The 15,464-nt window shown below is 38.0% G+C and overlaps 1 protein-coding gene across 13 annotated transcripts in view; it reads right to left on the bottom strand.

Annotated features, from left to right (window-relative positions):
* LOC132130019 (pro-neuregulin-2, membrane-bound isoform-like) overlaps positions 1-15,464 on the bottom strand; it is an 88,948-nt gene that overhangs the window by 20,762 nt on the left and 52,722 nt on the right. For 11 of the 13 annotated variants that reach the window (XM_059541589.1, XM_059541588.1, XM_059541585.1 and 8 more), the window contains exon 4: positions 3,511-3,631. In XM_059541589.1, coding sequence (XP_059397572.1) covers positions 3,511-3,631 — 121 coding nt within the window. Of the gene's footprint in view, positions 1-3,510; positions 3,632-12,281; positions 13,368-15,464 lie in introns of those variants that run through there. The other 2 variants (XM_059541590.1, XM_059541592.1) reach the window with 2 other exon arrangements.

Genomic DNA, 15,464 nt, shown 5'->3' on the forward strand with positions numbered 1-15,464 from the left:
AAACCTGATCTCTTGATCGTCATTGTGTTGCATAATAAAGGATGCATCTGGTCTAAAGAAAAAGCACCGCTGTTATGAAAAAGCAGCTGTTTTCATACAATAATATTTGGAAAGTTTAATGGCGCTTTCCACGAACAGAGTACGCAAAAGTGCCTGAAGCACTTTTTTTCAACAAATGGTCAATGAAAGGAGGCACTTCAATTGTTGATCGTCAAACTCAGGAGGCTAACGAAATTTTTATATGAGCGATTTTCTTTTCTGTTCATTTTATACCAGGTTTGGTATTTTTGCAGCTGTCTAGCAATAAACGTGAAAAAGGAAATTAATAACATTTAATTAAAAACACAAAACAATGCAAGAATGGGGAACAGGGTTGCAAGTTTAACTTAAATTAAAGTTATAATGCAAAACAGACTAGCTAAGATTTGATGAGTGATAAACTTATATTTTCAATGACTTACAGAAAAATATATATTTTCTTACAAAACATGTAGGATTAAAGGTTGAGCTTGATGAATGCAGTCACAAAAAAAGTTTGTTAAAATGTAAAATACAATAAGATGATTTACTTAATCTATCATCATGGCATAGAAAGAAACCATATAATGTTTTTCTTAACAGTCCAACATTTTCTTAAATTATTAACATTCCACAGGTAAATGTTTCTATTCATTAAAATTTGTTAATATTTTTTTTTCTACAATACACTGAACATCAGTTCAACGGGTTATATCAAAATTAAAATGCCATATTGATTTGAATTGTTGAGTTGAACAGTTTAAGTCCTCCGAGGCAGGAAAAGACCAAAATAACCATTATAAGAAAGTTCTAAGTTATTAATAATAATAATTTAATTACCAATATGCACTGTTTTCAAGAGAACATTGTAAAATGCACATATTATAGTAAAATGGCCACGAAACTCAACAAGTCTTCAGATCAGAACTTGCCCTTGATGTTCAGCACAAGTAGGTACCGGGGGCCCTGAAAAAGCAGTGCAGGGGCCCCCTCAGTGGCGGGATATGAATCTCCTCTGGCATTTCTCTCTCCTCTTCAGTTTTATCGTCTGTCCTGGTCGTATGTAAACATGACAGGGGTGTCGATGTGGAGCTGCTGTTACTTGGCAGGCCGTAAAATAGCGAACCCCCCACCCCACCCACCATGATCCCAGCAAGAAAATAATTATGTACTGGGTCCTTTCTTTCTTCACTTCCTATGTGTGTGTGTGTAACTTTGTATTTCAAAGAAAAAGGCAGGCATAAATATGAGGTAGCTTGTATGGCTGGACTTGTCCGACTGGTGAGTAATTCCTATGGAAGTCTGGCCTATATTGAATGAGATCGCTTCGGGCCAGCAATTCCCAGCGGCCTTGACTGCATTATCCGACTTTTCTGGACCTGTGCCTCACCCAAGAGTGAATTAGCTGCAGCAATTGAGTTATTGCTCCTTCCAATTTGTACACAACTTATTGAATGGCTGTTGCAGCCATGTCTTTGCCGTTTGCTTGCTGTGCAGTATTCTAGGGATGCACACGTGCAGACGTGCACACCGTGCAGCTGGGCTGAAAATACCAGCAGGTGCACTCATAACATGGCGCAACATGCGGTCTGAAATTGATTAAAAAAGAAAAAAAGAAGAAGGGGAAAACCAGCACCTCACGGTTTACTGCTAAAAGACCCCATCACATAAATAGCTCCATATAGTCCACAAACTAGGGATGGGACGGTATGAAAATTTAATATCACGATTATAGTGACTAAAATTATCACGATTATCAATATGATCACGGTTTTGTTGAAACGAGATGAAAGTGTTCAAAAATAGTTGATGCTCACACTGAAAACATTTCAGCAAGTTTTATATTTAATAATCAACAAACAACTAATAAAACAAGCAACTCTATGCACTTAATTTAAATAAAGATTAAATTCTGTGGCATTTCCTTCCTTACAATGAAAAGTGTAGAAGCATAGAAAAGCATAGAAAAGTCACTGACTTTCGCCATTCCTTCTCGAAAAAAAACATTGTGCGCTGCGCTTGCGTCAGACTGTTGCTGGCTGGACATGATTTAATAGTGAGTTATTAAAACCGCGATAATCAAACACGGTTTTAATGATAATTCATTTTTAAACGATATTACTAACCTTCAGCACATTTTATCACGGTTATCAATAAAACCGGTTATCGTCCCATCCCTACCACAAACACAAACTCGTTTCCACGTGCATCCTTATTTGTTATCTCGCCCTTCACAGCTACTTAATCGCCTTGGTCTTGTTTTAATAATGCGGGTGAAAATATTTTGTTCGACCCATAACAAGATGTCCTGAGGATCCCTGATTTAAAAGCATCTGTGTAAATCAGTGTCCTTTTTCCATGTGATTGAAATGTAAGCAAACTGACTTATTTACCTTGTGGGAGGCCTCTGACTCTCGTAAATATTTGTTCCAGCACTAAACCAGCATGACATGGCATTTCACAATGGTTTGATGCACATCGCTCCAGCACGCTAAACATGGGCCACCGGAGCAGGACAAGAGGCCTGTTTTTTTTCAGTTTCCCAAGCACATCACAGTCATCTCACTCTCATCAACATCTGCACCAGTGAGTCAACCCGCTGTGCCCTGACTCAAGAGGGACTCGAGTGAAGACAGAGTTAGAGAGAGAGAGAGAGAGAGAGAGAGAGAGTTTAAGTAGAAAAGGATGGGTGACTTGATGGATCCCATTTGGCCATTGCTGGAAAAAGACAAGGAACTCCAAGAACTAGAGATTCTTACTTCACTTAGCGTGCAGTTCTTAATCTCTCAGTTAGAAGAACAGAAAGAAGGTAAACTGTAGAAGAAAATCATTGAATGAATAGCTGTTTATTTAATTATGGGTATAATTATGTCACAGTGGGTTGATATTTATTACAATAAACAGATTTCAACTCTCCTTTTTCTATTTTCAATGTTCCATCATTTTGAAATAATTACTAAATAAATAAGTAAATATTAAATTACATCCGTTTGTTTTAAACAAACTACGTCTTTCAGTTGTGCTGTAATTTCCACCACAACCAGCAATTTTGCTTACAAACAGAACATTTATATTACGTAACATATCCAAGCTGTAATTTTGGTAAATTATGCAAGGAGTATGAAATCATTCTTCCCTGAGTTTATTTAGGATTCATGAAATGCTAACTCTGAAATTAGCTAGAGGAAGCGCTTTTGTTGAAAACAATGGATAATTTGAGACGTGGTGGAAATTGTATTTGATGGCAAAATAAATAAGCATAATTTCCTTGATGAATGCATATACACTGTTGAACAGCGCTCCCCCTTTATTATTATCAACGTGCACAGGACCTAAAGTGCCCATAGTTTAAGATATAGCAAATATGCTGAATCCCATTGATTTTAATAGAGTTGGGTTGAGTGTGACTGAGAGAGAAAGAAGGTGAAGAACAACGTGATCCACCAGGAGTGTAAATAGACATGTGGGAAAAGGCTCGGGAGAGAAACTCACTTGCAGGATAGCCGATTTATACCATGTATGTAGTAACAGTCGCCGCCATTCACGCAGTATGCCTTCTCTGACTCGTTGCATCTTCTGGCGTGACCCGAACCCGGAGATAACGTTGTAGTTACTGCAGGAAACAAAGACACAAGCATTTTAAGCATCAGCATGCCACCCAAAAAACAAAAACACAGAGCTTTCAGTGAGTGCAAACAATAAAGAGAACAGCCACGTGTTTGCACAAGAAACAAAATCACACACATGCCAGCTTCCCAGTTAACAATCATTACACGTTACTGATAATTTATCACATTTCAGCTCATGTCCCATTCCCTACAACACCAGTCATTCACTAGAACAATGACTCATTGCAAATCTCTCTGCACACCTTTGCTGCTCTGCTGAGGTTCGAGACGTTCGATAAGCAAAGATAAATATTTCAGCCCTACACACACCACCTGCTCCGTCTGATTCACAGGTCTGGAATGGATCCGTAATCCTGCCGCATTATCGGAGCAACGCTCGACATGTTTTAGGAATACTGCACCTCAGGGGTAAGAAAAAATGAGAGGCCTCTGTCAGCAATTTGTTTATCTAAGGTACCAGTTCAAGGGGTGTACGTTGTGGCGCATGAACAGGTTTACTGAATTTGTAATCAAAAGCAGAAAATGTGAAGATTGACAGTCCCGCTGCCACATTATGCACATACCTATGCTGTTTCTCACCGCTGTTAAACAGAACATGTCTACAAACACTCGTGTCATCACCACCCAAATGTTTTTCAAACACACAATGGTTTCTGTTTAGCACAGCAAAATGGAGCATCTTTGTCATGCTGAGACGACGTTCAAAGCAAATGTTTAGAAGGAACATGCTTATTTAATCTCGCTAATCACAACGAAAAAGACAAATGTGTCTCCTCCAGTCATTTTTAAGGCATCTCTTTACCACATCAAGACCACCATTATTTATGTAATCAGAGAAATATTGTGATATCCAAATGAATGTTAATAGTTGCTGGTAAGCATGGCTCAGTTCGCCCCTGCTAGTCCATCCCGTTTCAACGCCATTAGGAAGCAAAAAAAGCATCTTTTTGTAAAGACAGCCATTCAAAAGTAGTTTGTATTCTTGTATTATTTATTTATTTTGTTTTCAAGCAGCATATTATATATAATGGGTCAATAAGGTCGATTTATGCTACCCAAAAATAATATATAAAATAACAATACCATTTAAAAGTTTAGGAGGCAGTACATGTATTAATATTTTTGTGCAGCAAGGGTGCAACAAATTAATCAAAAGTGACAGTAAAGACATTCATATTGTTACAAAATATGTCTTTTTCAAATAAACGCGTTTTTTCTTTTTCTATTCATTAAAGAATCCCGAAAAAAGTATCACAAAAATATTAAGCAGTACAACTGTTTTCAATTTTGATAAAAACATAAATATATCTCAAGCAGCAAATCAGAATGATTTGTGAAGGATCATGTGACACTTAAGACTGGAGTAACGATGCTGAAAATACAGCTTAGCATTACAGAAATAAATTATGTTCTAAAATATATTCAAATAGAAGAGTTATTTTAAATTGTAATAATATTTCACAACGTTAATGTTTTTACTCTATTTTTGATTAAATATGCAGCCTTGGGGAGAATAAGAAACTTCTTTCAAAAACATTAAGAAAAGAGGTCGATAATGTAGGCCACATATGTGCCATTCTGATCCCACCGACTATTCACATAACAGGTATATTGACTGTAAATGTGTTTCCTATCCATTAATACACACTGCGGGACACGTTGAAATTATGGTCTGAGGTAACTGACAGTATGCCACACATATGGTACATCAATCTAAGATAGAAATCAACCAGGAATATTCGTTTTACTCAAGTCTGGATTCATGTTTGAGACCCTCCACTGCAGACCACCAACCAAACGTTTATTCATCTCAGAGATTACATGACCAAGAACTCATGAGCATGTCATTTAACAAGTCTGTTGAATCAACTGACTAAACATGAGGGTTCAGAACAGAACATTAAACGTTTCTCATTCCTTTTTTTAAAATATCATTTATTTGTGTAAACTTTCACATAATCCCAAAACTTCCTTTTTATAGGTAGAAATTAGATTGTGAATGCTAGATTTTCAATTCTGTGTCAGACTTGTCTTTTATTTCATGAGACATAACGCTTCTTATAAAATGATCGCAGATGCATGATGCAACATTCATAATGATACAGTACAACAATATACAGTAAGACATACTATTGTAATAATAGCAAAGTAATATTGTGAAATATTATTACAATTTAAAGGAAATAATTGTTTTCTATTTTTAATCTATTTTAAAATTAAATTTTTTCTGTAATGGCAAAGATTAATTTTCAGCAGCCATTACTCCAGTCTTCAGTGTCGCAAGATCCTTCAGAAATCATTCTAATATGTTGATTTGGAGCTCAGAAAACATTTTTACATGATGATGATGATGATGATGAATACCACAGTTGCTTTTGTGGAAATCATGGAACATTTTTCAGAATTCTTTGAAGAATAGAAATTTCAAAATAATAGCATTTTTCTATTATACTCTTTTTTTCTAACAATGTAAAAGTCCTTACTTTCACTTTTGATCATTTTAATGGATCCTTGCAGAATAAAAGTATTAATTTCATCCAAAAAAAAAAAAAAAAAAATTAAAAGTAACTGACCTCACACTTTTAAATGGTCTTGTAAGATATCTTAAAGAACAAAAATGTAATGGCTAAATTTATTTATTTTCGTCTTTGCATTCAGTTATGATTGAAGAGTGTCTTCTTCTGAATTAAAAGAGAAGTTTAAAAATGAGTCACAGCCAAACATTTGCAGGGAACAGTCTTCAGCCTAGCCTCAGGCCTCAGACAACATAGGCTAGAAATTCAGCAGAGAACAAAATGTGCATCTTGTTCTTCCACTCTTTCTCTCTGCAAATGAAAAAATCCAGTCCAGAGCCATAGATTTCCAACCAAGAGCAGCTCCCCGTAGGACCCCGGTAACCCCGTACATACAAGTGTTGAACACCCGGCTGAAGTCAGGCCAAGAAAAGTAAAATGCTAGCAGATGTGGAAGTGCACTCTATGTGTATTGGGGCCCTCCCTCATATCAAACATGATCTAGGGGTATTAATGTTACCACATCAAATCGCATAAGTGAAATCAGAGCACATTTAAGGTTTGAATTTCAGGGACAGAGAGTTTCTGAACTTTCTTGTTGACTTTCATGTTCATGAAAATGCATGTCTAGTCAGGTTGTGTATTTATATATAAGTAATAATCACAATGTGTGGCTCTGGAACTCTAGAAAGCTTACAGAACACCTTGTGCCAGTATGTTGTGCAGTGTGGAAAATCAGCAACATTTGGTTGTGGTGGTCTTGCATAACTTGAGTGAACGTCAGCTGTTTACTGAGCTAAGTTTATTTACTTGTTTTTATTTACAGTTTTTCTCAGAAACCGTCCTCAAATGTTGATGTCTTTGTTATAAAAATTAAAAACTCTCCCATTATTTTTTATTCGTTTTTAATATTTATATTTACCTTTTGCTTTTCAATCGGTGTGATTTCTTCACCACTAGCATTAAATAAAAGAACCATAACAAAATTTACTGTTTTCAAACAGGTTTCCGGAACACATCTGCCACTGTTAGGCCAAACAGACAGTTCCGTCCCAAACTCATGCCATCGGTCAAGGGATTTTACAGAACATATTGTGCAAGTTTGTTAAAATTGAATCCAGGTGTGGAAAATCATTAACATTTGGTTGTGGGCTATGTTCAGTCAGCTAACAAGTTTATCTCCTAGCTTTTAATTATTCTGTAGATGTTTTTGTAGTAACTGTTCTCAAACTCTGGCATCCTTTGTACTACTAGCATCAGTAAGCAGAATTGTTACAATATTGACTGTTTTCAAACAGGTTTCCAGAACAATACTGCAACTGGCTGAACAAACAGACAGTCCCATCCCCAAACACAAGGTTTTTTGTTGTTGTTGTTGTTGTTTTTTGGATACTACAGATCTGAATACCACATCTCTAAGAAAACTCAGCCATCCTGCAGCATTTTTAAATGTTTATATTTCGAAATGCACTTCGCTGTGTTGCATTCAAATGGAAGAGCGGAAACAACAGTAATATCAAACTATAATACCACTTCTTTCAACAACATGGATACGGGCAGGCTGGGATACAATTTTAGCACATCTCAGTGCAGGTTTACCTCACTAGAGCACTAATGACACAGCAAGCTCAACAAGACTCAGCTACCTTGAATGAAAAGATGCCCGCAGATATTAAATCAGCATTCCTATGAGAGCTGCCCTCAGAGCTTCATAAAGACCACATCCAGAGGCTCGAACATCCAGCTCGACCTTTAAAATGTGCACACTCTCCTAGGGCTCCAGGAGCAGGCACGTTTGTATTCCTTACCATTGACTCGGTTTGTCCCCTTGAGGGTGAATAGGGGTGCACTGCAAAGCTGGTTATATTAAAATGATATTCACTTCATGAATTTTGCCGTGCATGATGCAAAAGCAAGCAAGTGTTCCGGCTCATGCAAAACATGCTGAAATTGGACAGCTGTATATTGTTCATTTAAATTCTTCCTTGTTTTATGCATTACATAAATTTGGACTTTTCCAAACTGAAGTTTTCCTAGCTTTCTCTTACAGTCAGAATAAAAACAGCATTATGCCAATGTTTCCAAAGTTGCAGGAAGACTTGCATGTCAGCAGCCTGGGGGGGTTTAAAAAGCGTTCACGCCATATTGGAATTCCAACTTGTGAACTGGGAGTTTTCTGAGAGCTACGACTTATACCACGTGACTGCTGTACCACCTGACCACCACAGGCTCTGTTTAGGCACTAACAGTGTTGCCATAGAAAAGCATAATTCCGAGTCCGAGGAGAACGTCATGTGCTGTCATCTTGAAATTACGGTAATTATGATATGGCAAGAAGGCAGCATAATTCTGCCGATATCTGTCATGTTTATGCCTCTGGTCTAGTGATACACTTCAAAAATCTCCCTCCATCAGTAATTGAGCTTTGACAGCTACACGCCTGTACAATATTCCCTCATGTTTCTGAGGCTTACATCAGCTGTCTGCTGGAGATCTGGGAAAACTCGACAAATACCTGCTGAGGCAGCATGTGCCAGGGAGATGTGGTGGAGGGGGGAAGTGTGAGGCAGAGTGAGTGAGAGAGAACGTGTTGGGAGTTTGAGGAGAAGGTGGTTTCAGAACATTACCTGGAGAAAACTAACCGTAAACATTTTTATTTATTTCAAAGCAAGTTGCTCGCCCAGTAGAGACAGCATCCTGCCATACTTGTTGCTGTGCGTAAGACCACAGAACTTTTGAGCCAATTATTTGAGCTGTAATGTGGCCAATCATTATGGAGCTGCACGGAAACTGCTTCATGATAATGCACTCGCTAATGACCTCACACTAACACAAACAATCATAAGCACTATAGACTATGAAAACATCCATTTTATGTAAAAGATTATAATTTAATATTAAATACAATATATACATGCATGAATAAAAACCTCTGTTGAATGCATAAATATATATATATATATATATATATATTTTACCAGATACTGAAGTTTGTCTTTTTTGCTGTCATTGCAAAGCTGGTTTATCAGACTGGTCATAACTGGTGAGACTAGGAGACCAGCTAACTAACCAGCTAAATCAGCTTAGTCAGGCTAGGAAATCAGCTTGACCAATTTAAACAAGCTAAGACCAGCCAACTAGCATAGGTTGGCTTTAGCTGATGTTGTTGTTTCAGATGGGTAATAAACCTTTTACAAATACATCTTTAGAAAATAAGAAGAAGTGATCTGCGTGTAAGTACTGCAAGATCTGAGATCTCTGAATAGAAAACATGTCAGTTCCTTTGGAGTACTGTTGCACAGATAAACCAGACTTAGGCTAGACATGTTACAGTTCACGCTAAATAATCAACAAAACATTCCAAGCTAACAAGGTCAGTTGCATGCCAATTGCTGTTTATCAAATCTCACACTGCCAGGTCACTTTCCAAGCCTCATGCTCACTAGCCAGGTTACGTTTCTATTCATGACAAGCGAAAGGCCAAGTTCTTCAAGTTCCTAATTGCAAACACTAGGCAACTTTCACTACAGCTCCCATGAGAGGTCACTTTCTCCTGCCTGAAAACCCAAAGGTTTGTCCAGTGAGCTTAGCCCTGAGTTTGTTTAATCCTTCATAGCCAAGGAACTGAGAAGAGGGCCTGGGTGGGGGCAAACCAGGGCCATCTGGAAGGCTTCATAAACATGTCTATCTTTCTGCACTCTCCAAAAGGTTCTAGGAAAGTCATAAAGAATTAAAGGAGAGGTCCCTTTGCTGAGAGGTTTTATTTTTTCTTCTGGAGACATATTCACTTAGTCCAATTGAGTAATTTCTTAAGCGTAGAGACGTCCGTCAGGTGGCCGCGGCATCTTGTTGCCTTTGTATTAATTGTCAGGCTAAAACCTCATGTTCTATTTGTAGTTTCAGAGACTTGATAGCTTAATAGATGAAAAAGATTTACTTAAAAGTAGATTATCAAGTTAATGACTTTCCAAATCTTGTTCATCGGATTATAAACATAAATTTGACTTGATAACATGCTTCAAATGTTACAATACTCAAAGAAGTCTCAGAGATTTAAAACATTTGAATTTAAATATTGTCTGCTTTTAATGGATAAATTAAATTTCTGAGTGCATGTGGTACAATAAAGGAATAAAGCATCAAATATATGTCAAATGGGTCTTGATCATATTAAAATAATTTAAAGAGTTATTTACAAAACCATTTTACATGTTAATCACTGGGTTCTCTGGACTCCAAACAAGAAACAACAAGTTGACTCAATAGAACTTTTGGGCCATTTAAGGGGTGAAAACAAATAATATCTGCTAGCTCAGATTACATATACATTTCTGGTACGCCCTGTGGTAGCTTGAGAGCTAAAGAAAAAGTTCAAAAAGCTTCTGCGGCTGACAAATGATGCTTGAGAGATCATTATATTGAAACCATGATCAACACCCTATGCCAGTACACTGTCTCACCCCGCTCTTGCAGGAGATGTCTCTTGTTACAGCTGGGAGCAGAATCCTATAACTGCACAAGTGGTCAATTTATACAGCATGCAATCTTACAGCTTTTGAGTGCTTTCCATTATGCAAAACCATTAGGTGCATCCCTTTTGTTTAAAACGGTTGCCAAAGCCTTTCAAAGAGGTTTACTCAATTTCACATTTATATGTGCACCGCTGCATTTATTAAAAGCCTCTAAACAAAATCATATGGCCCTGAGTAAGTAAAGAAAAAACTGCAACAGCTTTGGTGCACTGCAGGGCACAAGAGTTCAGATGTCAGTGGTGTTTTGATTGTGTCACAGACTGGCGCTGGGTTGTGGGTTCGAGTCTCGGGCTGGCAATACCACGACTGAGCAAGGCACCGAACCCCCAACTGCTCCCGGGCGCTGCAGTATAAATGGCTGCCCACTGCTCTGGGTGTGTGTTCACGGTTTGTATGTTTACTGCTGTGTGTGTGCACCTTGGATGGGTTAAATGATAACAAACATACTTGGCTGTATGTCTCGTCAAATGTGGAATTGATATTATTTTATCTGGCAAGTATGAATGTTTGTGTGCTCAAGACCAAGAGTGTAAATTCACAAAAATAATAAATAAATAAATAAAAGTAAAATAAAATGCTGAACACGAGTTAAAGAATTCCATATATTTTAAATGACTCAATGAATGAATGAATGGGTGAATGGTATGTTTAACAAATTAACCAGTAGTTACAGCGATTTCATATCAAGGTCCACACAAGCTAACATATACAGTAATACCTTTAGCTAACATATAATCATATGTGCTATTTTACGTAATTCCCTTTCAGGTGAGTTCTTGTGCAGTAAAACAAATACATATGTGTGGTGAATGTAGAATACAGCGGTGGTGTGGGTGCATTCTTCAGTGCTTTAAGGGCCCTGTGTAATCTATTATCTCTTTAAGACCTTGTGTGCAGACTTGAGACTCTTCATGTTTGCATTAACGACACCAGCAACAAAAGACAAGTCTGTTAGGAAACAGAACTTTCCCTGAAGCGTGATTGCTATAGTGATCTGGTATTTGGATGTTTACTTAAACCCTTGTAAAAAGCAACATTGGACCAGTCGGTGGAAAGAAAATCCAGTTCTTAGAATAAAAACTCAATATTTACGCCTAAAGTCAGGCAAAGCAACTGATTCTTCCATGACAGCTTCACTAGCATGAGAACAAGCAGGTAAGACATTTACATACAGTATTTGCATGCTACATACTTAGAAGTTCAAAGGGAGCTTACTGAAAGCATGAGTCACGTGAAGTCTTTCCAGTCACTGTCTAGGCAGAAGGCCAAATCTAAAATACATTTAATTTAAATTAACTCTACGACTCTTATCATAATGCTCAAAAAACCCTGTCATGAAGCCTTCGTTGAGGGTACTCTTTAAGCTCAGTCCACCATAACAGAAAAGTGAACTCTGTCCTGTATTTTTTCCTTTTCATTAACAGGTCTTAATTTTCTCCTCTATTGCCTGCTTCCTGCTGCATAGCTGATGTGTCTGGACTTGTCCTCCACAATCATTTCACAGACAACTCTAAAAAATCAAAGAGCACTATAGCTCACGATTGCACAACATGACGCGGGTGTAAACAAGCAAGACTCTGGGCACTTACCCAGAAGGGGTGGGGCACTGCTAGGTGACGTGAGGGCAAGGGTGCTTGTCAGGCTGGATGTAAGCTCGGAGGAGGCAGTGCCAGGGGCAAGTGTCGGAAAATACTCGGGGAACCATCGGAAGGATGACACGGGAGTGCCGTGCATCCATACATCATCATCCGAGTGAATCCCCTCCTCCTCATCCTCTCCTGTGAGGAGATCCAGCCAGTTGGGTTCCCTGCTGTGGCTGGCTCCTTGAATCAGAGCCAAGCGGAGCAGCAGCAGACAGGCTCCAAGTCCCAGAAGCAGGAGCAGAAAAGTGGCCACAAGCAGTAGGGATCTTCCTCCGCATACATCCCTGCAACAGGGCCTCAGAGGGCGATGTGTGGTCGGCTGTGGTGAAGGGAAATGCTCCACTCCGGCCCCCGACATGAGCCCGATACTCTGCCCCTGATAAAGAGACACCAGATGGACAGGCAGCGAATAGACAGACACATCTGGGTCCATCGGAGGCTTGTCCAAATCCTGTTCAAAATCTCCTGGCTTGCACTTCCTCTGCAAGCACTCAAAGGGCTAACGTGTCTGGTACGAAATCTCCATTACACACTTCTCAAACTGACCTGCACACACATACCACAAAGCCAGTTTTCAGGTCTCACACAAAGCTGCCCTCACACACTACCTGGTGTGAAATTGCAGTATTGTTGTCCTTGCGGTGAGCTAGATGTGGGGTTTCAGATCTGGGGTTTCAGATCCGGGATGACCCCACCCAGAAACAGCACCACCAGCCTTCTGCCCACAGCTCTGATGGTCATAGCCAGCTGCAGCAAATCCTCCCTGCTGGAGCACACATTCACACACCCACATATATACCAGCATCCGGTCTGATAGGGAAAACAGAGGGGCTCTCCCAACCCAAACACACTTAATGAAGTAATGGATACTGTGGGCAAGACCACCAGCAACATGTGGCATGGGGGGAGTTGGAGGGACATCTGTGGTAGATGACTACAAAGGGTAGCACCTTTAAAAGCAAGCAGAAATTGGAAATATATATATTCCTTATGTGAGCAGAGAAAGTGCATGAAACACAGCACATGGGCCTAAAGAATCTAGAGTCAAAGTTCACACACGGCTCCTAATGGCCAATGCTTTGTAATCCAAAGCATGCTCCCTGGTACATACAAAACTCACTTACAGGACACACATGACCTCGAGGAGAGTCTTAAGTCGCTGGGGTGTATTTGTAGCAATAGCCCAAAAAAAAAACCTTGTATGGGTCAAAATTATCGAATTTTCTTTTATGCCAAAAATCATTAGGATATTAAGTAAAGATCATGTTCCATGAAGATATTTTGTAAATTTGCTACTTCAATATATCAAAACTAAATTTTTGTTTAGTCATATGCTTTGCTAAGAATTAATTTGGACAAATTTAAAAGCTATTGTCTCAGTAGATTTTTTTGCACCCTCAGATTTCAGATATTCAAAATAGTTGTATCACAGCCAAATACTGTCTTCTTCTAAAAAACCATACACAGATGGAAAGATTATTTATTAAGCTGATAAAAAAATGACACTTAAGACTGGTTTTGTGGTCCAGGGTCACAATTAAATTAGGGGTCATACATTTGGTTCCCCTAGTCTTGGATATTTGATATAAAGTATATATATACTTAAATAAAGTATAAATAAAATAAATAAATAAAGTATATATATATATATATATATATATATATATATATATATATATATATATATATATATATATATATATATATATACTGTCCAGTTCACATTAGAAAAAAAATAATTATAAAAAATAAATATATGTAATACTTAAGTACTTTAATAAATTACACAAAATGAAGCCTAATTTAAGTATATAAAAAATATATATAATATATATAATATTGCATTATTTTTATAATTAAGACATTCAAAATAGTTTTTTCCTTAATTCTTTTTATGCAGTAATATGATTCAGTTCACACTTTATTTTAAGGTTGTCTTGTTAAATGGCAATTGTATCAAAATAGTTGTTAGAAATGTTAGAAATACCAAAGGGTCAGGTATATGCATAATTATCATAAAACAATATCAAAATGCAAAAATTAAATAAACAAATAAATAAGTGTAGCTACATTTTCTACAGGCAAATCAGGACTCCAAAATATATTATGACCATACTGGTATTTTTATATTTAAACGCTTTAAAATAATACTACACAATAACAATACAATATCTACACATCTTTAAATAATGTTGTGATGCCTAAATTCAGTTCTTTGGGTGTGTTTTATATCCAAAATGATAGAAGATTTAAGTCATAAATCAGTAATGAAAACAATGATCAGCTTAATGTTATTGCCCAGAATTATTAAAAATTTGTATTTCTTTCATATGCCAGATAAAATATGACCACAACATATTCCTAGACAGGTTTTGTGAGATTTGCACACACACACACACACACACACACACACACACACACACACACACACAAACACACACACACACTTTTTTGGGCTCTTGGCAGTCTTTTGTTTGTTGATGTGTTATGTAAAGCTGCTCTATTTGTGCTGAATTAGGGCTGCTGTCACCAGTTGTTCCTGTTGGACTGTAAATACAGTTCATTTGCCATGAATCTCCCTGTCTGAAGGCTGACACCAGTCGTACCGCTCACCCACAGCGATCAATGTCTTCAGTTCCCTTACAGGTATACTTGACATTCTAGAACAGTCACTGCAAATGTCCCAAAAAGATTTCTAGCATCCTTTAAGCCCAGTTAATCTTGTCATTTGAGCTGTGGGAGAAAACGAAGAGCCTGTTTTTTGCAACAGCAACAGAAAGAGACAAGGAGGCAAGAAATGGCAGACCTGAATCAGAGGGGTCAACGTGGTTATCCCCAGATTTATGCTGGCGCTTGGCCAATGCCTGGAGTTAAAATCCTACATTAAAGATAAGTGATGATTTATATTAGTCAAGTTAAGCAAAAATGGATTGGCTTTCATCACAGAGGCAGGTGTTGTGTTTGAAGTTTTGTGAGGAGCTTCACAGTGGTTTGTGAGAGCGGGAAATCGGCACAGAGAAAGGAAGAGAGAGAGAGAGAGAGCGATTGCTGCTGGTGGGCCCCAGCATGACTGATGAGTTTGGAACAATCGGCTGCCCAGCTGCGTTTTCCATCAAACACATTCTTCTC

Source organism: Carassius carassius, chromosome 47 (genome assembly GCF_963082965.1).
Source record: "Carassius carassius chromosome 47, fCarCar2.1, whole genome shotgun sequence".
In the NCBI taxonomy this organism is placed as follows: Eukaryota; Metazoa; Chordata; class Actinopteri; order Cypriniformes; family Cyprinidae; genus Carassius; species Carassius carassius.